At 37.6% G+C, this 26,623-nt stretch overlaps 1 protein-coding gene across 14 annotated transcripts in view; it reads left to right on the top strand.

The window, feature by feature from the left end:
- Nucleotides 1-26,623, top strand: part of DLG1 (discs large MAGUK scaffold protein 1) — a 151,624-nt gene that overhangs the window by 7,563 nt on the left and 117,438 nt on the right. For all 14 annotated transcript variants that reach the window (XM_071812544.1, XM_071812543.1, XM_071812542.1 and 11 more), the window contains exon 3: nucleotides 7,283-7,449. In XM_071812544.1, the coding sequence (XP_071668645.1) occupies nucleotides 7,283-7,449 (167 nt within the window). The remainder of the gene's footprint in view (nucleotides 1-7,282; nucleotides 7,450-26,623) is intronic.

The raw sequence follows: 26,623 nt of genomic DNA, 5'->3' as shown, positions 1-26,623 counted from the left end.
GTAAACTCTTCAATCCTGCGCTGACACTATTTATGGGACCTTCTAGAAATGAGACTTAATAGTAACACTTCCTTTGTCCTGACAGGTTTTCGTTACCACTGAAGACAGTAGTAAATACATCCTTTTAAGAAAAAAAAGTGCACTGTTATAGCAGCTGCTGATTTGTAACTGGGGTTGAGATTTTTGGAGAGGGTGGATAACTGGGCATTCATTTTCTAGTGGTGGGGTGTGTTGTGTTTTTTTTGTTATTGTTTGTTTGTTTTTAGGACTAGATTGGTGACGAGGGGCACATGTGGTAGTATTAAAAGGCAAAGAGTTTGGAAAACAGAAAGCAGTTATGTCCATTTTTGGCTGTGTGATTACAACTGTAATTTTTTTTTTTTTTTAAGCTTTTCCTGCCTGAGTTCTGATCACGGGGAGAAAACCCTGTGGGTTTTTGAAGGAAAATAAATTGGAAAGAGACAATGTGAAGATGTGGTGAAGAAGTGATTAGTAAACAAAGAGGAAAATGTGAGTGAACAGTCTGGAAAGCAGAAGTGGATATGCTGGCAAGGAGTTTGATGTTTGGCTGTATAAAGCAGCTAGAGGAATAAAAGCAAACACCTAGATCTAAGGGTGGTTTCAGTTGAGAGCAAATTAAGGAGCAATTGTGTTAGAAATGGAAAATAGCTTCTCCTGGAATTTGAGTTAAGCAAAGGAGTATGTGAAGAATGGAAGTTTAAAGGGTAGGACACAATTACTGAAACAAGTGGAAGGGGTGAGGATGAGTAGTTGGATGCTGCAGCTTGTAGCTAAGGGTCTTGTAGAACAGAACATGTGTGGTGAGAAAGTTGCATTGCAACTTGCAACTTTCATCCCCACAAAAACCCAACCATGCAAGAGACCAGTGAACTCTGAAAGGGACTTTACATGAGTTGTGATGAGCCTGTTTTTCACTTTTAGTAGTATGAATGCAAACATTTATTTTTGACCAGACACACATACCATGAGACAACACAACCAACGGATGCACAAAGAGAATACTTAGTTGAGTCTAGTTGTTGGCTTTCTAAGTGGATATGAAACTTTTTTCCATGTTTGCATTTGCTTGTTGATCGCTAATCATGTACTTTTCAAGTATTGGTTTACTTGTGTTACATGGATATTCTGAGCTTGATGCAGCAGGTGAAGTAAGCATGCAGGACTGAGACTTCCTTAGGAGTTGCTTTACAACTGAAGAGTGAAAGTTTGTGGCATTGACAGACTCTTTTGCCTGTTCTGACAGTGATCATGACTTTACTTAGATTTTGTATATCCATTCATTATGTAGGGCTGCTAAGAATTTGGCAGATGCCATACATCTCAGGTTGCCCTGAATATGTTGACCTCTGTTTTCTTTTCTAGTAGTTTTAAGACTTAAGTTTTCAGTGCTTCAGGTGCTTTGACAGGAAGCCCCAGAAAAGATAGATGTCTTTCCCAACCCCTTCAGCTCCCCTAAAATCAGAGAAGTACTTAATTTGTAATGGGATGACCTCTTCCTGGACAATGTACCTGTAGTCAAATTCTTAACAGACCTGTTTGTTTATGAAGTTACCTGCATTTGAAGAAAAAACCCCATGCATTTCCATGTGCCATATTTGAATGAGCGAATGTCTGAGAAGAGGCAGACCTGTGAGCAATGACAAAGGATTGGCGCACATGGATGGATCTTCAAAAGAAATACTAAACTGAAATAAGTCAATTTCTAAAAGAATTCATAAGCTCCTTGGTTTCTTGCAAGCCTGCTGGAAAAAAACAATACAAAACCAAAGCTGGTATTGAAATGCTTTGTGCTGTGAAGTCTGTATCTAGTGGTTTTCTGACTTGCTGGCTTTGCCATTGGCTGAAATTGGTTTGTTCTGCTGTTGAACATCTATCAGAAAGGAGTACCTCATTGGTGTCAGTGCAGAATTAACTACATAGCTGGAGCGCATAACTCCTGGTCATGCTGCTGTGCAGAGGGACCTTGACAGGCTGGAGAAATGGGCTGAGAGGAACCTCATGGAGCTCAACAAGCAGAAGTGTAAAGGCTGGTGCTAGGGGAGAAATAGTTCCATCTACCAATAAATGCTGTATGCCACCCCGCTGGAAAGCAGCCTTGCAGAAAAGGGCCGGGGGATCCTGGTGGACAAAAAGTTGAACATGAGCCAGCACTGTGCCCTAGTGGCAAAGGCGGCAAATACTGTCCTGGGCTGCATTAGACAAAGTATTGCCAGCAGGTTGAGGGAGGTGACCCTTTGCGTTTTAGAATGCAAAATATTAATTTTGAACTTAAAAACTGAGCAAACAGAAAACAAACATGAACTTCCTAAATTAACTCTTGCTCATGTACAAACCTGTTAAATACATTAAAACTGAAAATCTTCAAATGACAGTATAATTAATACAGCATATGAACGTCATGTATACTCTATGGTAGCAGTTTACAGCTCTGTGTAGTGTATGGTGTAAGGGCAACAGTTCACTGTTTTACATGCACAGTGTCCAGTGCAGGCTGTTGTAGTAAATGTGTCAGCATTTAGTCCATCAAGTGTTAAGCTTGTGTGGAGTTTCCTGGCACTTCAGAAAAACCACCTATAACTCACAAATGATCAAGATGTTTAAAGCATAAAAATGCAAAACCTAAAACCAGTAGGTTAGTGTGATGGTCAAAGAACAGCTTTTATTAAAAAAAAACCCAAAAAACCAAAAAACCAAAAAACTTTTAATGAGTAGTAAATGACAATGAAGTTGTAGTGATTCTTTCTATACTGTAACTTTAAAGGTCCAATATCAGAAACTTAAAGAACATCATTATATAAAAAAATTACAGCGTGTTGCTTAATACTTGTTAGAAAACCAAAGCATATTAAAATATGGACAGGGAAGAACAGGGAATGGGAGACTGAGTGGTACAGGGAATCCACCCCATGGACATGGACCATGTTGATGGTATTTTCATCCTCACTGTTGTGTATTCTTGAGGTTATTTTTGTTTGCTAACACATTCTCTGCTTCATTCTTTCTTCATTACTTTGCAGTTCCATGTCACATTTGAATTTCTTGTATATATGGTGTTTTATATATGCTGGATGCTTGTTCTTTGTTCTGTTATCCCTGAAACTGGTTTTGCCCAGCTCTCAAGGTTGGTTTCCTTTGGCTTGTAATTAGCAGTTGGTGAATTGTTTATAGCCTCGAGGCCTCTGTTATCGTCCTGTGCCTTTATTTTTAAGGCCTCTACTGTCGTTCTGTGCTTGTGTTCCTCTATGCTGCTTTTTTTCTGGGGTCCTAGGTAATTCATTCCCTACAGAAAAACTACTTGTTAGTTGTATCTATTAGTTACAGAAATATACACACACTCTTATTTGTATATACAGTCTGTGTGTGTGTGCGCTTATGTATAGTTTTTACAGAGTTTTGGACAGTTGGGTGATGTAATACCTATTGGTTTTACATATATTTATATATAACGTACATGGAAAATATATAAACTTGGATATAAGTATTTTTATGTATTTAAATATTATTTATTTATAAGTGCTGTATATTTTATAAATAAATATTTATAACAATAGGTATTACATCATACTGTTGTCTGAAGCTCAGTAAAAGCTATACAAATTAGATAAGTCACCTTGTGTTTAGATAATTGCTGTAGGGTTGGACAAGCTAAAACAAAGCTCCAGGCAGGCCAAGACAAGTCCAGAGGCCTGTTATGTAGCTTAACATGAGGCCTATGGCTTGTTACAAGCAGTATCAACTCCTCGTTTATGGGGTTACACTGTTCTCTTAAAAAAAAAAAAAAGCGATTATAGGTATCCCATCTTTGACTCACAAGGTTACAGTTATCAAAAAGCTCATGTATAAGTGAATGCAAAGAGTAATTCTGTTACTAAAATTACATATTCTTTGCTGCAGGAAAGGTTTATGTGAAAGCTTGGTTGACAATGAGATTTTTAGAACGTGCACTTATGTTGTGCTCATTACAAGTGTCCTCTCTGTTGAATGTGGAGCCAGAAGTCAGACATTCCCCATACCAGCAGAAATGGCAAGCAGAGGCCTTCTGTCTGATTTCTGAGGAGCAGGGCAGAAATCTATCTGAAGGAATGGTGTCATATTGCTGGCTGGAATCCTTGTCCTCAGAGGCAGATCCTCTAGACAGAATTGATGTAGGCTCTTGAACTGCCATCAAATATACTTAACGTAGGAGATGTAAGAATTTGTTTTCTTCTGCACTTCGGTTGTTCTTTTAATTATTGTGTTGTGGTTTTTAATGAACCTGGAACTCCCTTGTGAAGTCGATTTGGGTTTCAGTTTATATTTGGTGGATAGTTTTCTTGTTTGCTTTAAGAGTGAGCAGTTTTAGCTTCTGGTGTATCACATTACTTGTGAATGAGCCCATTCAAAGAACAAAACTGAGTGGAGAATATGAGAAGAGGGAAAAAATACATGACAAACTGCTTGTATTGGGTCAGCTTCTACTGTAGTGAGTACTGAAAAAAAGACTGTCACTACTGCTTAGCTTTTCATATTACTAATACTTTAAGAAAAATAATTTTCTTTTTTATGTGTCTTGAGTCCTCCTTTTCAGAACTGGTGGTCTGTCACTTGCTTTGTATAGACTTTTATTCTTGTTGTCAACCAACATATTGCTGACTTGGCTACTTAATGTGGTTTTACTTGTAAGCCAACATAATTCCAGGATGACTTTGCGTTGCCTGCCATTCATCCCTTTTTGTCATTTTGGCTTTCCTGAAACTTGGTGTCCCTGATTTTTAAGTGTCAGTCAGCTCTTCTTTTAATGCTTCCCCTCTAGTTAGAAATGTTTCCCATCTGTGTTTCTCTTACTGTTGTGTGATATCAGACTTGAATTATTTTTCTATAATTTTGTTTTCTGTGACTTAGATTGAGATGTAACATGTATTGGAATTAATATAAGAGGAAATTACTAAGACATCAAAAAACCACATCTAGCTTTAAGAGGGAATGTAACTCAAAATTAGTATTTTACCACTTGCTACTTGTAAGAATTAGGAAAGTGTTAGAACTTCTCATATGCTTATAACATATTTGCAGATTAATATAATTTCAGTAGACATTTAAGTGTGTTTGTACAATGAAATATTTTTGTGAGCTGACACATAGCAGTAGACCAGAAGAATTAACTTCTTTAGGTTAGATTTAGTAGGGCCTGAGTTTCTGTCTTCAAAAACTAAATGTTAAGCACTCATTCATAATGCATTCAGGGTGCATAGACTGCTTGCCTACATTCCTAAATACCTAATGTTTCTATTCTGAACAGTAAAATTGTAAATAAATGTTAGAAAAAAAAAGGTAGATATCATATAGCACCAAGTTCCTAGGAACTTTTTTACAGATTGGGAGCAAGTTCATGATTAATAGAAACTAATCCCCATATTAAGTGGTGTATATGTTTCTGACATCTTTCAATAGTAAGTCTGTAGTGTCCTTCGTAGAGAAGTGGAGAAGATGTATAGGAAATAATGTGTTTTTTGACACAAGTTGTTCTACAGTATGAATAAATGACCACCTCCACTGGCAGGGACTTAAAAGAACAGTAGCAGAATTGAGAATCAGTGCCCTAGATTTCTGTTGGAAAACAGTTGCAGAAATAACCCCTTCCCATAAATAATGTAGTAATCTTCCTGCTTGGTTGCTCTGGATTGCAGCTATAGAATCAACTTAAACCACTGCCTATTTTTATAGACAAAGTACTCTCTGTTGGGGGGGGAGGGGTGGGAAATCTTTGCTTGATTGATATATTAATATTAATGCAGCTACAAGACAAATTTGCAACTGAGAGCGCTAATGTGAAAGATAGATTTAAAGGCAATTTGTATCTCTTGGGCTGCTTTGCTCCTATATATCTAGGTCACTTAACATCTTCTGCAACTTTGCTGCTATTTCTTCCAATCAGCAGCATTAAGAGCAAGTATAACTTAAAAAATTAATGTAAGCACTTGATAGGAATGTGACTCTTGCTCAGAGAAAAGATACAAATGGAATTTGAGAACTGCAGTTTTCTGAACTAGTAGAGAGCAGAAGTGCAGTGTCTATATAAAAAAAAAATCTAAGACTGGAACACAAGCAACAGTAAGAGTTCTCTCATTTGCATGGTCGTTCTTTTGCAATGTTGCTCTATAAAGGAATTAGTTATTGTGCCTCTGTTACTGACCCTGGGCAGCTGCTGAAAAGCTACAAGATTCTGCAAATTATAGTTTTCCTTATTCATGGCTGGGTCCTGTTTACTTCTTGGGCTGTGTCTGGATGTTTGTCTTCTATGAAGTTGGTGTAATTAAAAGCAGGAGTTTACAACTCCTGTTTAGCAGATTTATACCTTGAAAAAGAGACTAAAAGCTTTACAAGACAATATTCTTCATTTTTTTGCTCTTCTCTTAGCCTAAACCTTTTTAGATTTTGTTTTTCTTTTTTTTTTTTTAATGTGAGTGATTATGCATGTGATTACAGTTGTGGTAGCAACTTTCATATGTTTATACCTTCATAGAAACACCTTTGATGCTTCTTTAGGTTGTTATTTTTATTGGTGCTTCATGGAATTGATAGGATGTCAATAAAAAACCTAATGAAACTGTATTCTGGTTCCCCAGAAGTTTCCAGTTGAATGTTCAGGGTTGTAGGAAAAGCTGTTTATTATTTCATAAATACAACTTGTAATTCATACTGTTAAAGTTTCATCCTATTTCTGTTACTTAAACTGAAAAAGCAGATGATGACCTGTCCTGATCAATCTCCTTTTTCCTAACTTCTCTCTCTTGCTGATTTCATCAGTATACTTCTATTTCGGTGGTAATTTAATTAAAACATATACCACAAAAAAGACTTTATCATATTGCCCTTGAAGGGTAGATTTCAGATAATCAAAGACTACATTAGCTGAAATGATGTATACCATAAGTTGAAGCACAGGCACCCATCCCTTCCACCGTTCCACTGCAGTTATTCTGTGTGTCGCTGCTGTTCCTGCTGCAGATCATGTTGCGGGGGCTTGGTGGCAGAAGCTGGAAGTGAGTGGGAACACATGGGCTGTGAGACATGGGGCCAAACAGGCTCTGAGATTTGGGGCACGGAGAGCAGGTTGTGTATTCTGTGGGAAGGTTTGTGTGTTCTTGGTGATACAGCTTCATCTGTAATAGGTAGACAAAGTTGTAGATATTTATTTTGCAGGAGGAAAGTGGTGTTAAAATCAGAATGTTACAGCAACTATAAATCTTAACTTCTCACTTTTTTTTCCCCACGTCTTTAGATATTCAAGAATTTTATGAAGTGACCTTATTGGACAATCCAAAATGCATTGATCACTCTCAGCCATCTGAACCAATACAGCCTGTGAATACCTGGGACTTCTCCAGCCTTCCGAGCACAACCGTGACATCAGAAACACTGCCGAGCAGCCTTAGCCCAAGTGTAGAGGTATGATGCAGAAATCTGTTCAGTTTTTTTGTTGAGACTATTAGCTTGACATTGTTCTCTACATTTCCTTCATTTTATAAAATATTTAATAGAAAACTTACATTATTAAGATCAATAATCTTAGGGGATTTAATTATTGAAATATTTAATAACAGATGTGTGCATTTTGCTTAGTCAAAAATTTATAAACTTGTTTGTCAAATGTACCATTAAGTGACCATTAAACTGGATTTATGCTCTGAATTTGGAACCTCGTTGACAGGCTTAGTAAGCTTATATTCATCTCTACTGATGACTCTTCAGTCATTACTTCATTAATAATTTGGGAAATCTGAAGCTCTATCTTTCCGATAGTAAACTTTTCAGTCTGTTCATAAGAAATTCTCTACTACTTACACAGCTGTGTTTTGGAGGGACTTTTTTTTGAAAGCTATATGAATCCAGTTGTCACTAGTGAGTGGTGAGAAAACTGGACAGGGAAATGCATGTTGATTTGTATTTTCAATTAAATAAAGATCTCCCCGCCCAATTTAAAGTTACAGTGTTGCTTGATTTTTTTTTTTTTTTTATTTTTTTTCCCATCAGATCTATTATTTGTCCCCAAAGAGGTGAACCTTGTTTCAAGTGTTCACTCAACACTGGCAGCATTGGCAGAGGTTTGTGAGCTTCTCGGTAATAACAGAAGGCAGTGTGCTTCAATGACCTGTTTTCATGTGGCAGTCACAGAACCTGGGGAGAACTGGGGGACCAACCAAAGGGCGAGTGCTGCAGCCTGCAGGGAAGTTCAGGAACTTGTACTGCCCAGCTAAAGACAGTGGTGAGGAGGCCTCACTGAGTGAACTCCATCAGAGGCTGCTTGGACTGTAAGACAGCACTTAGCTGCAGAACATAAGCAATCGTGTGATGTGCCAGTGAGTTTGTGCAGTTAGGGGAAAAGAAAGTGCTTGTGCTTATTGTAGTTTTTCTGAAATTTGTCATATTGAAGCTAGTATGAATTGTGTCAGAAAAGCCTTAAAGGAAACTATGGAAGAAATCCAAGAGTTGTGTTGTGTTCTTTCAGAAAGTAGAAAATAGCTAGTAGATAAAATATCAACTTTTTAGCCTAGCCAGGGGCAAGAGTTATATGTTGCCAAGAACAGTCATTAAAATAGCTTTACATGAAAAAACTGAGCAGGCTAAGTATACCATATTTCTCAGGTTTGTAAGTAATTGAACACTGAGGGATTGAAAGCCTCGTGTAGGAACTTGCAGTGTAAGAACGATTTATTTTCCTTTGTTTTTTGTGAATCTTGATTATACACTGGAAAACCTAAATTATATGTGTCTTTGGAGTCTTAGTTACCCAAAACTGCGTAGAGAAGGCCACTGTCTTCATAGTCACCTTATTGAAAGTTTGCTCTAAGAATTGTCATCTTGGGAGAAAAGGAAGTAATGCTAGGGTATATGACAAATACTATGGAAAACACTATTGTGCTATTTACTTGTATTCCGTCATCTAAATCTTAGGTGTAGACCTGTAGAACTCTTTCTGAAGACATGGTGGAAATGGAGTCTTTTCCAAGCAGGAGCAAAATGCCCTGTAGACAGTAGGGCAGGCAAGGATAGGCAAATTTTATTTTGTCTACTGAGGTGTTTTGAAATAAACTGGTTCTAATACATTTCATGTTTACATGTGCAAAGAACTTAATGAGGCAATTTAAGAGTCATTACAGGTGCCCTTAGTCACAGAGGATGGATGAAGCTCTGGAAAACTGCAGATGGGCAAACACTGTATTTTAAAAAAGGCGTATATAGGAGCAAGGTGGGAAAGGAGGCTCCAGGTTTAACAAGTACAGGGAATGATTCTACTGCCTTTTTGTGGCTCCTTGAAGGGGAAAAGGAGCCAAATAATATCCAGCATAGTTGATAACAGTTTTGTCAAACTTAGTGTGGTGGGGTTGTGTGTGTGGTGGTGTTTTTTTTCATGTTGGTTTTTTTTTTTTGTTTTTAATGTGGTAGTAGTTCTTCTGGTCGGAAGAAACAGTAAATATGACAAATTTTGACTTCAGTAAAACAGCATGGCTTAACAGGCTATATTTTGAGATAATACATCAGTTAAAGTTTCTAAAAAATGGATCCGAGTCTGAGCTATTAGTGAAAATATCCTGATTAAATTATAAATTAAACCATGGGAGGGGAATAGTGTGTTGCTGCTTCAGAAGCTAAGACCAGAATGAAGCCTTGAGCAGTTGGACTAATTAAAGGGCAGGCTCCTGTTCAACAGGACCAAGTACAGTGTCCTATAGTTTGGTTGTACTTGAGCAGGACCCATAGCAGTTGAATAGTTCAGTGGTTTCTCAGAAAAGATCTGAGTCATTGTTGAATCTCAAGGTGAGTCAACTATGTCATGTTAATACAAGGAAACACCTTATTGATACAAGAGTGTAGTTGAAAACTGTTCTGCTTGGTCTGCATAAGGCTTTGCTGGAGATATTGTCCAATTTAAGGTACTATGGTGTGAAAAGATGTAAAAGAATTTAAGTGCTTAGAAGAGATTGACAAGGAAGACCTAAAGTTTGAAAAGAAATGAAGACTGATGGAAAGATTTGGTGCTGCTTTGAAGCATTGAACATTTAATTGGGAAACAGAATTTTCCTGTGTTTGTAAGCAAAGGTAATAGGCTTAGCAAAAATGTTTTAAATCTTTTCCTAAGTACCAGAATAGCTGTACCTGGGCAGTCTCCCTTACTAAAGGTCTTTAAAGGCAGTATAATTGTCTTAAATGGGTTAAATATGTTGGTTGTGTGTGTGTGTTTGTTTTTCTCTTATATACCTTGGAACAGTGTAATGGACTTGAGGATTTACATTCCTACTAAACCGTTCTGTTGGTTTTAAACATGCTCCTAATTCCAGCAGCTGGGATGGTGAAGCAGATTGCTGCTGTGAGATTTGTTACAATGTTCCAACTGTAGCACATTTTGTGCTTCCACTGTAGGGGAAACCTGCTGAAATCTGAAGCGTAGGATGGTGCTTACTCTTAGATCCGGGTTTTATGATTGTTCTCCTCTGGCCCATTCCAGAAACTGGAAAGTTTATCCTATAGGAAGTTTCCTATTTTGCTACCAAAAAGTCCACAATAAGGATGACTAACTTAATAGGTAAAGGGTAGTGTTGTCCCTGTATCTTTGTATTTTACATAAAGATGCACGCGAAGGGGTAATTAAATTACCAAGTTGCATCTGTAGTTTTTATTCCTATGTGCTAGGAGACTGCCAGTAGTACAAGGGCTGGACTATGACACTGCACCAAGGACAGCGGGCACATTATCATGGCAAAATCACTAATGTGTTGAAAGGAAGAATGGCCTAACTTGAAGTCTCACCATAAACATAAGTGGATGCTCTCAGCTGAATTGTTTCCTAGATAATGCAGCTTCTTCTCCAGTACTGTCTGGTGGTCATGGTATATAGTATTACCTAACAGAACCTGCTATAGTGTGGATTACTTTGTTATTTTTCTAAGTGACCCAGATTTGTTTATGAGAAAGCCACCTGTCTTCCTTCAGACAGTATCTCAAGTATCATGTGGAAGTCAGACAGTTGTTTTACCTTCAGTATATGAAACTCAGATTTTACATTTACTGCCAGTATTTAAAAGAATAGTTGCATACGCTGAGGTTGAAGATGGCTTATGTGAAACTGAAGCCAAACTTTTCTCAGTGTCTGTCACCTTGAGTAAATGTAACCTCGTATTTCGTTAGTTAAAAATTCTGCTTCCATGTTATAGTTGTAAAGGTGGACAGTTTTGAAGAGTGGTAGTTCAGTGTTGGTTTAATTTGCTTTTTCTGAAGGTCTTAGTTTAGCTTTCAAATATATATGAAAATTGTTATAGTAGACATATAATCTTGTACATATTATCAGCCTTAATTCTTTCATCTTTGGTGACAGATGTGTTTTTTATTTTTGTGTGTGTGTTGCTTCGTTTTGTGTTGTGTGTTTTGTTTTTTTTTTTTTTTCTCTGTATACCTGTAAGGCAATACCTTTCCCTCAATGTTTTTAATTTTGATAAAAGTCATGAGGATAAATGCTTATGTATTGACAGTTTATATTCCACATAACTTGCTATGTGTACCTCATGAAAATTTATATTTACATCCTGTAAAACTTAATGCATTTTGGTTTCAATTTGTGGGTTTTTTATGTACTTAGATTTTGGTGGTTTTTTTTTTTTTTTTTAATTTTTGGTTTTAATCAACCCAAGGGCATAACCATTCTGCTACAGCATGTGTTTAATGGTTTGTTTTCCTTCCTGAAAATTACTAGAGATTGGAAGGAGCTTGCATTTAGTATATCTGATTTTGTTTGTACCCAGCTCTTTTGTATAACAGAGACTGTGACTTTTTAGACTTGCAAGGCCGCTGCCCATTTCAGCATTAGTCCATTAACAAAATATAACCAGATCAGCATACTAACTGCACTTTGAGGTTATTTTAGCTCTATTCTATTGCTTGCCAGGCTGGTAGGACTGTGGGTGATAAGAATGGGACGGATTTTTCTCGCTTGCAAATTGTTAGCCTTGAAAGTAATACCATTCAATCCTGTTTCTTTTACCTTAATGATATATTTGTGCTGTAGTTAGCTTGGGCCAAATGAGTATTCTTCCAGCTGACACTTTGATGGTATATGAGAGAGTTGCTTGACAGTAGGAATGTAATGCTCCCCTACAGTGATTAGGGATTGTATTACAAGAACTTTCTACACAGCTGACTTTGGGAATGACTTTTTAGCAATGTGTGCTTGTGTATATACATAGAGTAGTGGTATACAAGCTTAGGTTGCCTGAGGACTATTAAAATGGGACATAGCCTACTTCTGCTTTTGCATTCCTACTTCTGGATTGAAAGACTGGAGTTTGTAATCCCCATAAGTATTGCATTAGTGAAACTTAGAGGTGCAGACTGCGGTTTTCCCCTTCACAGCAATCTGTTCTCTTTTCCGTGCTTTTTATTTCCTGGAACCCTGTTTGACAGTTTTATTTGTTTTAATCTCCAGTAGGAAAAGATGATGAGGCAATAAAAAAAGAGAGATTCAAGACAGTGATAAACAGGAATGGCAATCCTGTCAGTTCAAAGGACTAGCAAAAAATCCCCACGGATTCAATTTGAAAGGGCTGAAAGGTGCATACCTTTCTTCTTTGTGCATTAAGTACTGAATTTTAGGTGTGCATTGGCAAAGCAGCTAACAAATCCAGAGCAAGAACTCTTAACACTAGTAATCGTGTGAGAGAAATGTGTGCAGGAGGGAGCATCCTTGCAAGCTGTGATCTGTAGTGCCATCTGTAGGTGGGACAGTTTGTGTTTGAGAAATATGTGGTGAAACTTGAATCACTGGTAGAAACCTCCTTTGCTCTAACTGACTAGGGTATTGCTAAGGAAACAGTTGTCTTGTGGCATTCTTTTTTTTTTTTTTTTTTAAATCTGTAGGATATGTTTTAATATTGTTACCATTTTATTTCAAGCTAAACAGCAAACACTTCTCACATTTAAAAGTAGCCATAATAATTTCATTTTAGATGTTTGGAAAAAAAAAAAAAAACCACAACCCTACTGAACAGTGTCTCCAAAGAAATGCTTTGTTTTGCAAGGTGGAGCTCCATCTGGAGTGTCTTACTCTTGCAGTTGGGTCAACAGATCTCTTTATTTAGTGGTTCATGGTGGCTGAAGTACTCTGGTCTGATCTGTGATTTCCCCATTTATCTGCACATGCCTCTGTGTTTAGTATCTGGCACGTAGAGAGGCTGGCTGGCTAACTGTCTTCTAAGACCTTTTGCCAATTTCTTTTAATAAAAAGAAACCAAAAGAGGAAGGAAGGAAAATAGCTGGAATTATAGACATGTCAGCTAAATTTGACACCAGACATGGTGGAAGTGAAACTCTCTAAACATCTTGGAATCATAAAATAATTCAGGCTCTACCTGTGAGGTTGATCAGATTGTAAAGGGTTTTGACCAGCTGAGCCTTGAAAACCTCCAAGGGTAGGAACTGCAAAATCTTTCTGCATGACCTGTTCCAGTGCTTAACTATCCTTGTGGTGAAAACTTTTCCTTATTTCTGATTTAAACCTCTGTTCCAATTTATTTGCTGTTTCTCAGGTCATTCCATCATGCAGCATGCATGTGGCTCTGTCTCTTGGGTGACCTCACTGGAGGCACTGGAAGGCTGAACTTTTTTCTCAAAGCTAAAACAAGCCCCATGCCCCATCCTCTCTTTGAGGGGCAGGTCTTCCAGACTCCTCAGCATGTTGATGACTTTCTGCAGAACTTGCTCCAGGTTATCAACATCCTTGTCATATTGGGGGGCCTGAAACTGAATGCAGTGTTCCGGATGCCTCATTAGAAGTGCCAGGCAAAGGGGAGTAACAGTTTTGCTTGATACTACTGTGTTTCTGCTAATGCAGCCTCTGTTAGCTGCCTTTGCTATTGAGGCACACTGCAGCCTTGTGTTTGGCTTGCTCACTATCTGTAAAAAGGCAAATAATGGTCCGCGTGAATATTTGAAAAGGATAGAACTAAACTAATGTAATTTTCATGTACACTATGGGCACTGGTTTTATTTACAAAGCAAGCAGTAATGTCTTTAACCTTTGTAAGATTTTGCTAGTTTTGTGTAACTTCTTAATAAAATGAGCTGACATAGTCTAGAGGAAAGAACTTTGGATGTATGGTTTCTTTTAGAATGAAAAAAATCTGTGTTTAATCACTAGCAGTTTGTATTGAAAATGGAATGGTACATCAAGCAGTTAATCAAAATCTTAGAGGAAATCTCAGAAAGAGATACCTGTATATATAGGTTGCATTATTAAACTGGCAGGATACTCTAGTTCTGTTTTTCTGTTTCTGAATTTTGTTGATGGCAATAGCCTCACCTGGCCTTACAAATGCGGTCAGTTGTACCTGTTGTAATGACAAGCTGTTCCTTGGAAAATCTCAGATCTATTGCACTGGCTACAAATATCTTCTTTGCCTTTATATTTTTAAAGATTCAGTACTCACTAGCTTGATGATACCCTATGTCTGATTGCTGTACTCCCAGTTACACTGTTCCTTTATGCTTCTATCTGTATGTGTGTATTGCTCATTATTTATATCAGCTTCTTTTCTGCAGAAATGGTGTGCTGCTTTTATCTGAGTACCTAATAGTGTATAGTCGTGGGTCACTCGGAGCCTCACTGCTTTCTCTGTGTCAGCTTTACAGTGGGGAAATTATATTTGGCTTGTGAAGTATTTTACCTTCAATTCTTGAAATCCAGGATGTTTGTATGAATAAAAAGAGTGTAAGTCTTGAACCAAAGCTCAAGTCTTCCAGGCTTCTGGTCAAACTGAATGCAAAAGCAAACAAGCAAAAGCCCCATGCTCAGTTCAGGATGCATACACAAGCAATAAAAATCCGCTATTTCTAAAAACTTACCCTTCTCAATTCAGAAGTAAATAGAGAACTTACACAAAATTATGTGAATTTGGTATCTTATTATGTTTGTTTTAAACTTGTAATAATTACATCTTGCAGCCAGGTTTAAAGGTAGCTACATAAATTAGATTACAGCACTTCAGAATTTTAATGTTGTCTTTACTAAAGGAGTTGAGAAAATGCTTACAGTGATGATAGTGCTTGATCTTTACTGAGTCTTTGAAACGTCTGCTCAAATATGCTGAGGTTGGGCTGTTGACATACCCTTGTAAAGCTGGAGCCGAGCCTGCTGCTCTGGTTGCACCTGTGCCAGCTGTGTGTTACACAGGTTTTCTCAGAGAACCTGAGAGCAAATTAGTATTTAAATAACCATATGCACTTTTAAATTTGTGGATAGATCCAAAGCATTGTTTTCATTTGCATGGTTTATTTCTATGTATGGTTTGTCTGTGCATGAATTTTCCTTTATTTAGTTGTCTGGTGACTTCGTAGACAGAATCACTCACTGCCTGCGAAGGCACAAAAAGTGACTGCCGAACATAACTTGAAAGAATTGGTAGAGAATTCAAGACAAAAAGAAGTTATTTCCTTTGTTTCTCACATGAGAATCATCCTTAGTTTTTTTAATATTGATGCCACAAATAATGGTGAATGAAAATGCACTCTTTTCCTTCTGGTCAAACTGTATAGAATGGTTGTTGCTGATTGTTACTCAGATAACTTGGAGCTAACAGGACAGAAAGGTTTATTTTCTGTAAGAATGAATGACGTGAACAGACTGCAATGCTTCTCACAAATTCAGCAGAATAATAGTGATTTTAATGGCTAAGAGTGCTAGATGGAAAGTCTTATTCTTCAGTGCATTGGAAATGGGGCTTTCCATGCACTTCATGATTTTGATTCAAGTTTTGGTGTGTCCTTTAATATCTTTTTGTTGCTTTCCACAATACATTTTAAAGGGAAGAAGGTTCTAAGTTTTTTTTTTAATTAATTGTAGTAGTTTTAGTTCTTGTTTCCCTACCTACTTCTCATTTTGAAAAAAATGTTTCTTAGCTCCAAAATTTAACACATGCTTGGTCATTCAAGGGATTTAAAAAATTGTCTTCAGGAAGCTGTATTATTGTTTCTTATGGCAATGAATGTTTGAGTCTTGGTCAATCTTGTTTGAATATTTTTTCTTCTCTATGCAGTATTTTCCAGTGAAATGTCTGCAGAAATTTATTTTGGGTTGGCAACCTGAAAGAAGTTGGGTGCGTTCTATGATAAGACTGAGCTTAGGTCTTGTTAAAAGGATGATAGTGAATGAGAGGGGAAATAAAACAGTTGATGATGATCCTTAGTTCTGAGAGAGAGTCCCAAAGAAGGCCAGAGAATAAAAAAATGGAGGGAAAAGAAGTGAAGTGATTGACCCTGAATGTAAGGCAGTTGTAGCCAGGATTAGTCTGCAGAAGCTTCATCTTGCACTACGGTGGCTGAGAGAAATGTGAGTGATGAGAAAGTATCATTGATCTTTGTCCTTGGTAGATGGAGCATGAGGGGCCAGCAGAGTCTTGGTGTGCTGCCGGGGCTCCTAAAGCAAAGTCTGTGCAAGAAATGTACACGTGGGCTGACCATGTGTCTTGTACTGGTTGTTGGAAACATTTCTGGACAAGATACAAAATGTGCGCCAAGCCACCTAAAAATGATTTCCTCAGTTTCCTGGTGTCTTTTTGGTGGTTGTACTTTGTCAGTGTCTCTGAACTGTACAGTCTTCCCAACAGAAGACTGGAGAAATTCAGTGATGATTTATATGGGGGTTCCTTGTTTGCATTCAGCTGTGTGGGTAATTTTTTGTTGTTTTTCTGACAAAAGGGAAAGTTCCTTCAGTTTAACAGGTGGTTCACTTTTTTGCTTTCTGAAGTCAGACTGTTTAGACTTAAGTTTGGGTTGAGCCTTACTAATGTCAAAGATGCATCTTTTTCCAACTGGTGCTTTGCACCAATGAAAACCTCACCTAGATGTTCGTAATAGAAATTCCTTACGAACTTTATAGACTGTGAAAATGAAAAGTTTCTCTGGCTTGACTTGGACACACAAAGTATATATCCTGATCTTGGCCACGTGGTATAAGATATACCTTGAAATTCCATTCAAGCTGAATGGGGTTGATTTACTAGTGTGCAATCAAGCTTTTCTTTAATGTTTGGGTTTTTTTGGGAGGTGGTTTGTTTTTTGGGTTTTTGTTTTTGTTTTTTAAATGAGAGAAGGATTTTATAATGTTCTCATTTTCCTCTTTGTTCTGTTAAGGCACCACTTACCTGAAAAATAAAATGTGTAATTTTACAAAGAATAGTTTCCTTAATTTTTTTTAACTTTTCTTTTCTGACTTCCCCCCCTAAAAATGGCAGAGACAAGGAATGAAGTGGAGGAAAGTTGCAGAAAATTTGAAGGGAATAGTGAGAATGGTGTAGATACACACCCAGTATGTTCTAGAGATGTTTGCTGATGTGAAATATATTAATTTTGTCCAGGTGTACATCGTGGGCTAAAAGCAAAATGATACAGATAAGATTTAATAGTTTTCAAATAATTATTGAATTTTTTCAATGTGTTTCAATGTTTGTAGCGAAGGTGTTAGTGGGAGACCTAATAGGACAAGGTAGCAGAAACTGAGTTAACTAGTTGCTTTTAATGCCTCTTGTGAGAAATTGATGTAACAAGGTCCTTACCAGTGTCTGAAACTGTCAGTTAAGTGTTTCCTAGTCCATAGGTTTTTTTGTGCCCAAGTGTTTTACTTCTCCCAGTTGTGCTTATTAGGCTGAGAAGACAATGCCTGCACATACAAACTTTGCCTTGTCACTGTATTACACCCTTACAAAGGGAAATGAAATTCTAGGTTAATTCGAGGCTCAAAATAGCGTTTCTCTTGCAATATGCATTACTCTTTCCTTCCCACTTTCTTTTCTCCCTGTTCTACATGGAATATTCCATTCATTACTGCCTAAGAAATCAGTTATTTTGCAGCCTGCAAATGCTGAAATGACGTTAGAGGAGAAATACTTGCTTGCAACCAAAACTATTTTTGAACAAACGCTTCATTTTAGAAACTATAACGAGCTCAGGAAAGCTGAATTGAGATTTTGTGCAGTAAAATAATTTTGTATTGCATCTCATCAAATGATTCCCTATGATGCTCATGTGTTAGGTAATCCTGAAAGAAGAGTATATGAAATAGAATACGAGGAGGTACTAAACTGCTATGGAATAGGATTTGACATCTTTTCTAGGATATTTTCAAGAATAAATTTAAATTTTTCAGATGCAGATAATCAAAAGAGGTTAAGAAGCTTTCATGAAACATAAAGCATTTGTATTTTAGCCTTTTTTTTTCTTTTTTCCTCTCCACGGTGTTTCTACCTCTGAGTGAATCCAAAGAGAAACCTGGCACACATTCTACTTTTTTGACTATTAAATAGGTGTGTTCTTTCTCATTCTGTTGAGATGATGTTTAGCTGTGATTGAAAATAAAGCTTTTAAATGTTTGGAAAGATACCTGCTATGCTGAAACGATGGATTGCTTGTGCATTGTAACAACAAAGGTAAGATAATACAGCTTTTGATTAATGCCTACAGTCTTGGAAGTTCTTGTTGAATCTTTTCCTCCAGTTTTTATTTACCTGTAATGGAAGTGACTTGATGGTTTTCTACTGTTAATTTTTTTTTTAACTTTAACTGCACAGATTGCCAAAATAAATTCTGTAGTTGTTGCTAAGAGTAATGATAGATGTTAATTCTTTTAAGAGGTAATTATGCACATATTGAAAAACTGAAGTGTAATAGAATGATGAATTTTTTTGTCATTCTGCAGTAAGACTCTTTTCTATAAAAATTCACTCTCTTTAAATGTGTTAGAACAGTAGTTTGATTTTAATTCCAGAATGAGGAATTCCAAACAATCTTTTACATAACCTTTATCAGGATATGTTTAAAATTGTGGTCAAAGAGAAGGTGATGAATCTGGGAAGTCTTGTTAGGGATGAATATATTTCAAGATGCTTTGTAATTTTGTCATCTTTCTGCTTTGAGATGAAGATACGCAGATAGCTTAATGTCATTACTTCTGTGCTAGGGTAAAGTTTTATGTATGGTTGTTTTTATACAGTTCACCCCTACCTGCTGAAGATAAAATCTAATCCATAAACAGAATGTAGTAGTAATGTGCTTGTGAAATATTGACATAGTGAGTTTGGTCTTTTGGAAGCTTTTTATTTTCCTGCAAGTGGTAAACCGATGTTCTGTGTTGCTGCCTTTTCCCTGGATCTTCAAATAGTTACAGGTTTAATTTTTTTTCAGCAAGCTACTTTGACTTCTAGTGTTTTTCTGGGTAATTGAAGACCATAAAATTTGTTCATACAAACACCCTTCTTGAGAAGTAGAATAAAATTGAACATCTATAAGAATATTACGTGGGTTTAGTGATAGCTTTTATAAAAGAAAAGATCAAGATGCTTATCAGTCTGACACAAGGAAGCACAGGCTGATTGGGATGGGTGAAGTTACCTTGTTTCTCATCGGCAAAAGAGTCTTTCAGGTATCTGAGCTTTTGCTTTGGGGGTTTTTATTGGATGTGAAACAGAACCTCTAAAATCACAATTTGGCATTTCTGCTTTATTTCTATTAAAATATTCTCTTTTGTACAGTGAGATTAGGATAGAATGTTAATTCCTTGACTTTGGTTATATTGATACACACATTAATTTTGTTGTTTTCATTTAAAAAAAGTGAGGGGCAGTGCTGTCATTTTTATAATTGAACTGCTCATCTTTAGTTTTATTTTGTGCATTTGTTTACCTTCCCATATGTACTGTCAAAGAACAGAAGGATAACTTACATGGAAATTTAAGGCAACAGAAAACATTTTCTGGGAAAGACTGTATTGTTTTTCAGTGTGATCAGCCTGGCTCTGAGTGCTGAGCAAGTCAGGCTGCTCACAGGAACGCTGCCCGGGAGAGGAGGAGGTGATCGTCCTCCTGCACAGCAGAGTCTGAGATGGGCTCACGCTGATCGTTCATTTCCACCTGGAGTTAACCAGTGCTTAATCCTTCCTGCCTGGGTTCAAGTTTTGGCCTCATTTAACTAAATGCTACTGTAGTACCTTGTAGCTTCAACTGAAGCTGTGTATTTCAGTGGAGCTTAAAAAAGGACTGTGTGCTTCTCTGTGAACGTGCGTGTGTCAGATGACTTGGAAGTTGTAGTTTAATAAAAAATACATTCCTTGGTTTTGTGCTTAAACCTATTTCTCAAAGGAAGAAGAAAGCATGTAAGTAAGGCAGTTTTGAAATCAACATTAAAGTCATCCTATCAGCATGACAGGATTAGTAGTGATGTTAAAAGTTTCCCCTTTCTCCACCTTGAGTGGAGGAGTATTTGAAACAATTCATTGTTATTTTCCTATTTCTGAATAGGGAAGAGAAGAATTTGGTCAGTGAGATGAATTTTCTAATGTATTTGAGAAGTCTTTCATAATTTGATCCTTGATAATTTTTTTTTACTTAATTCAGAATTAAAATCTAGTCATGATTGGTGAACAGGTCCTTAAACTATTTTCTGTGCTGCCTTCTAAGGTTTAGCTGGTTTACTTTGCCCTAATCTATTGCAAAGAGTACTGATTAATACAGTATTTTTTTCTCCTTATGTGGGCACATGTGGTTTGATGTAGGTAGGCAAATTTGCATCACTGCAACCATGGATACTATTAAGAGCAGGCATGTGGGCTGAGCTTACAGTAATGAATTTTATTTAAGTAACAGTTAGAAATGAATTCATGGCACTTAAAAATACAGAATATGAAAATTCATTGATTTTTCCAGAAAAGCAATTTTTGAGCAGTCATTCTTAGCTTGTTTGTTCAGTAGTGTGCTTTCAGTAAAACAGTTGAATTTAAAGTGATGTAAAACTTCTTAGAATAATATTTCTAGTAGGACTTGTGCAAAAGACTGATTGTTTTGTATCGTTTTGATTTCACAATACTAAGAAGCATGGTGCTTGGACCAGTCCAGTCCCTTGTTTCTGACAGTACCATGACCTGGTATCGTGGGAGTGGGGAAGCATGTATGATGCATCAGCCTGTTACCAAGGGAGAAAGATGAAGTGTTTTTCTAAGTTGTTAAGCTTAGATTGTGGGTCCTCCTAAATTGTGGCTCACCTCTGTTCTGGGTGAGCACAGTGATGTGGCTGTGCAAGTCAGCAGCTGGATGGAGCCTAAACACGGGAGCACAGGTACAGCCAGCCTGGCTGGAGATGGGAAGGTGACACTGGCTTTGTGTCATTCCTGCAGGTTTCCTCTCTTGGTTGTGCAGTGTACTGCAGTTCACTCTCATTGTTAATATCAGTTTTTGGAATTTCCTTCAACTTTAGTGAATTGTGCCTCCTTACCTCCTGGTTGCGAGTGCAAAAGGGAATCACAGAATCTCTTGCATTGACAATAGTGTGTCTAGTCCAACTACTTGCGTAAGGTAGGGTCAGCATCAAATTCAGACCAGGTTACTTGGGGCTTTGACTAGGTCTTGTAAACCCCCTTGCCCTGTCCCAGTTTGAGGTTGGGTCTCCTCCTGCCATGGACTGCAAGGGCCAAGCTTTGTCTTCTTTGTAACCTCCTTTTAGATATTAGAAGGCTGCTACTAGCTCCTGCAAAGCTGCCTTTTCTACAGGTTGAACAAGCCTAGTTCCCTGAACCTTTCTTCATTGTGCTTCAGCCACTTAACCATCCTGGTGACTTTTCACTGTACTTGCTGCTGTATTCCATATATGATCTAACACAGGGGTATCAAATTTATCTTCACTGGGGGCTGCATCAGCCTCGTGGTTGCCTTCAAAGGACCAAATGTAAATTTAGGACTGTAGAAACGTAATTACTCCTGAAACAAGTGTTTGAAAAAACATAAAGAGAAGTTACAGTGGAATTTAACCTCTGGGAGGTACTGCGTGCATAAAACCTGAAAACTCTGGTAGTGATAGGAAATAAAATGTGCTAGAGGCAATTGTGTGAAAATGGAAACAATTAAAATCTAAGCAGAAACTTCATGCAGAAATTGCTTTGTTGGCCCAAAGGAGGATACTTTCTTAAAGTGGAGGAACAAAATATAGAATTTTGTGAATTTAAAATTGTAGAAAAGATGGAAACATAGTTAAATGGAAAATTATTACACTAAAAGCTTAAATACCATGAGTACTAAATAGTCCAGAACAGCCCTTCCAAGTTGGCACGCATGGATGATGTGTCATGATGGGTTTTGGCAAGGAGCTTCATTTTGCCAGCGTTCCATGTCCTCACTAAAAAACCAATTGCTTTACAAACATATTTGCCTGCATTGCGAATAAATCGTTATTTTCTGGTGAGCCAGTTGAGTTTTGCTAATAATATGCCACTTGGCTTTACTACGCCATCTGGTTATAGCGTTGAAGAAATGCATGCAGAATCAGTCACCATAAAAACTTCGGGAAGTGTAAACAATTGTGCATCACTGATGTTGGCAGTGTCAGCAGATGGTATGAAATTGCTCTTGCATGTAATCTTGAAGTACAATGCAATGCCAAAGAAACAGCTGCCTACGGGGATACTTGGTAAGCGTCAAAATCAAGGATGGTTGTCTGCAGACTAAAGGATTTGCTGACTTTCATTTGGAATAGGAGACCAAGTATGTGGGTGAAGTATGCCAAAGGTGGCTTTAAAGGGTATTTGACAAAAGCAGTGAGGAATACAAGCGGAGAATACTGATCTTGTGGTCGTGCCAGGAGAAATGATGTCCCAACTGCATGTATTTGTAGTGGTAAACAGGCCTTTAAGAAGTTTGAGTTTTTAATAACCAGAATGGACTTTGGCAGGGGATTGTACTTCTAAACGCTATGTGGCAAATAAAGAAGCCAAGTACGACACAAGATAGCATGAGCTTGGTTAAATCCAGAGTCTGTAGCCTGAAGAGCTTAGGAAATACTACATTTCGGATTCCATGGGTGGAATTGAAGGTGACTTGTCTGAATTTTGAAGGTGAATATGTTTGAAGATGAGTGTGGACGCCAAGAGTGACAAAGAAGTTGAAGGTGGCAGAGAGTGACAGTGATGGAAATGATAAAAGGGATGGGAAACGCAAAATCTAAAAAGCTGTACTCAGCATGAGAAAATAGACTAACCTAAGGCAAATAATTAATAAAAGTTCACGTTCTTACTGTGTATTGATTACAAGAATATAATAAGCTTTCTGCATTCAACTTCTTTTTAAGGGGATTCTTTTAAATTCAGACTGATCTTTCTCTTAACATGTTACTTGGTATTTTCTCAGCCACCAACAGTTTAGGACTCAAGGACTTCCTGGGCCAGAGGCAATTGCTCTGTAGTAATAGTTGGATTTCTTTTACATGGATTTTTCTAGTCTTGCCAAAATGCATGTAAGATACAACAGAAAGGTGTAAATCTGTGGTATGTGCTTCATATACAGAGCATCTCTGGAGATAATATTTACATGTTTCCTAGCTCTTTCTAAATGACTGCTGGTCTGCAGGGTCATTTCAGTGATCAACCAAAAGTTATTAGAATTGTGTAGTTTTTCAGGCAGAGACATCAGTGAAGTTTGTATTTGTTTGCATGCTTGAAGAAACTGCATAGAACATACTTGAAGTGCTTATGTGAAGCTGATGAGTCTTAGTGAAACTGTTTAGTCTTTGCTTTTAAGTTTGCACTTATTTCTCCTCCTTAAAAGTAAAAGCAGCTAATTAGTACTGTAAGTAAGTGGCAAATTAGTTATATTTGGTTATTGCATCAGTTCTGGGCAGGTTTGGTTAGGAGTTGTTTGAAGAGTGGATAAAACATATGCCTGTAAAATATCCATATTTGCAGTTGAATTATAAAACTTGTGGACTGACTCTGAGAACATGGTGTGGAATATGTTTGGGTTGGAGATGTTGAATACAGCAGTAAAAAAGGAGACTAAGTCTCTGAAATCAGTCCTATAAATAAGATCCCTTCAAAGCATTTTCACAAATCTGTGCCTGGAAGGTGTGAGTTTATTTCAGAGGATCACAACTTGAGTAGTTTTCCATGTAGCATTAAGAGAAATAGAGAAGCCCTCATTCCTGATCAGTTTTGCTTTGCTGCCCTTGTTTACTATGGGTGAGGAATTAAATCTGTGGCACATGTGACAGTGATTTGAGGTTGCTTCTACTGAGAGTGCTTCCACCGCCTTCTCTTCACTGCTCACCTACTTGGAACCTTGCAGAACCGGGGCTGCTTTTCTGCAGCTCACGGACAAAGGTGGCTGCTGAGATGAAGAGCTGGAAAGTATTGAGGAGTTAAATTGACTCGGCTGCCTGTGAAAAGGCAGGTAAAATGATAAGACTTAACAGCTTGACACTTTTGGAAGGAGAAGGGGAGGGGAGCAGCGATTCTCTCCAGCAAAATCAAAATGTTTTCTGTTTGGCTGCTGCTTATGAAGCTGAACCCTCTGAGGGAGCAGCTCTGGCAGAGTTTCCTGCTGTAATGGAAACAGTGGGAGAAAACAGTGGGTGGATAAACGTAGGGTTGTTCGTAGCTGGACGTATGATCTCCAACACAATTCTTTAAGTAGGCAGAGGTATTTAAATTTCTTGATTGCAAAAAAAAAAAACCCAACAAATCCAAAAACCCAAAAGGCTGCTTCTTTTACTTGAAGTGAGATGTCAGGATGGCTGAGCTCACTGATGATCTGGTATGCTGCGAGTCAGTTTTGTTTTACTAGCTGGCACCCTGCTAGATCATTTGTCTTCTGTGAATACAGTAAGTTGCACCAGGGCTTTGTTAATGTGAGGTGTGTTTTTACACTTTATTCAAAGCTTAATCATAGCCTGATTTATTGTCAGTGGGTATTACTCACACTTTCGTAAGTGGTAATAACATGAGTCTTGTTCCTAGAACTGATATTTACCAGATCAAAAAGAGTAAAGCACTGAAGACATCTTCAGGTGAAGACTGTCACTGTTTAAGTGATATTCAGCCTTGTGTGTGTGTGTGTTTTGGGTTTTGTTTGTTTTTTAAGAGATGGTTCTTTGAAGACCATAAGCTGCCCTATCTTGTGCATGGAGAAGGGAAGGACACACTTTAATGAAATTCTAATGCATATTCAAAGTGTAAATGAGGGCTGCTGTCTTAAAGGTCAATGTGGGCAGGAATCAGCATTTTCTGAACTCATCTAAATGCCCAACAGAGAATGAACAGTCCTTAGGGTGTTTTAGTGACCAACCCATATTGCCTGAAAGAGTGACTGCCTCCCTTCCGTTGTGTGAAAGCGTGAGAACAAGAATTATTTACTCCTTTCAGTCATCATGTGTACTCTAACAGTGGGTTTACTTGTGCCTACATATAAGTTGAGGGTGTTTTTGCTCCTGCCTTATCTTGGTGAGGCAGTGTGTGCCAGGCTCCATTCAAGTTTCCCTCAAATATGCCACTGAGATGGAGCACTGCATGGTAGTGGATTTCCATTCCTCTGGCCCCTTCTTTCTTTCCTATTGGAAAAGCAGTCAGTGTGAGAGTTGTGTTTAGCCACCCTCATTTGGGATGTCTTTACCTGGTAAAGACACCACCCTTGAGGAATGATGTGCATGTGGTGTAGTTCAAGCTTCAGAGCTTTCCCCCTTAGCAGATGACAAAGGCTCTTCTGAGTTGGGCCCTCACGGGTGCTGGGTTGGCCAAATGTGGGAGCAGTGAATCTGGAACTGAACTGTCATGCTTCTTGCATTCTTGCATCTGGTTTTTATTTATCTTTGTAATAACTCTGAAGTCCTTGGAGTGTTAAAAATTTTATCTTGTTCTATTTTTCTTTTGTAATTAAAAGATGGCCTTTCACTTTTGTACGTTCATTATTTCTTCAAAAATGTATAGTAATTCAAAATAGTGTGTTTGACTCATAGTATATTCCTGTATACTTTTGTAAGTCTTCTACCCAGAGACGACTTTCTTACTCTTTAATTTGCTAGTTTCCTATTTGAAAAAAAAATCACGTGTTAAAATATTATTCTTCATTACACAACTGAGGCTGAAAAATCTGCTTTGATTGCTTTAGCTTTAGTTTCGAAAAGTGCAATAATAGTTGAACCAGGTACAGTTCTCAAAAAACTCCAAAATGATGAAGAAATTTGTTCTAATCCTGCAGTCTAGAATGATGATACTGTTGCAGTTTAACCAAACCAAAACGCAACCAAAAAAATACACAAAAAACAACCCACCAAACAAACCAAAACCCAACAAACAAAGCCACAAAACCAAGCTGCCTTTCTACTGCTATTTGTAATTAAGTTCAATAGTAATTTAACTGTTACTGAACAAAGCAAAATTAGGACTATTTTATTACATGAAACTTTTTTACCAGCTGCTTTCATCTTTACTCAACCTGAGGCAGTGGCTGGGGAATACTTAAGCTTGCCACTGGGGTTTTTTGTTGAAGTTTGTCTATCCTCTATAAAAATTTCAGTTAAGAGGAAGAGGGGTGCTTAACTTAGCCACCCATTATTAATAAATGCATCTTAAAAGCTGTTTGTAGAAAATTTCCTGGAACTCAGCATCATCTCTTGTATGGTGAGAAATGCATCAATTTTTCCATTTCCTCACTTCCTAATAGGTTGTTTAGCGGATCCAATGTGTGCAGCTGCTTTTATGCAAGTAACTGGAATCCAGGTGGGAGAGAAATCTGAGGTTGGGCTAGAAGCAGCATGGTCTTTATAACTC

Source organism: Patagioenas fasciata, chromosome 9 (genome assembly GCF_037038585.1).
Source record: "Patagioenas fasciata isolate bPatFas1 chromosome 9, bPatFas1.hap1, whole genome shotgun sequence".
NCBI classification, from domain to species: domain Eukaryota; kingdom Metazoa; phylum Chordata; class Aves; order Columbiformes; family Columbidae; genus Patagioenas; species Patagioenas fasciata.
This window is presented reverse-complemented; position numbering and strand designations above follow the sequence as displayed.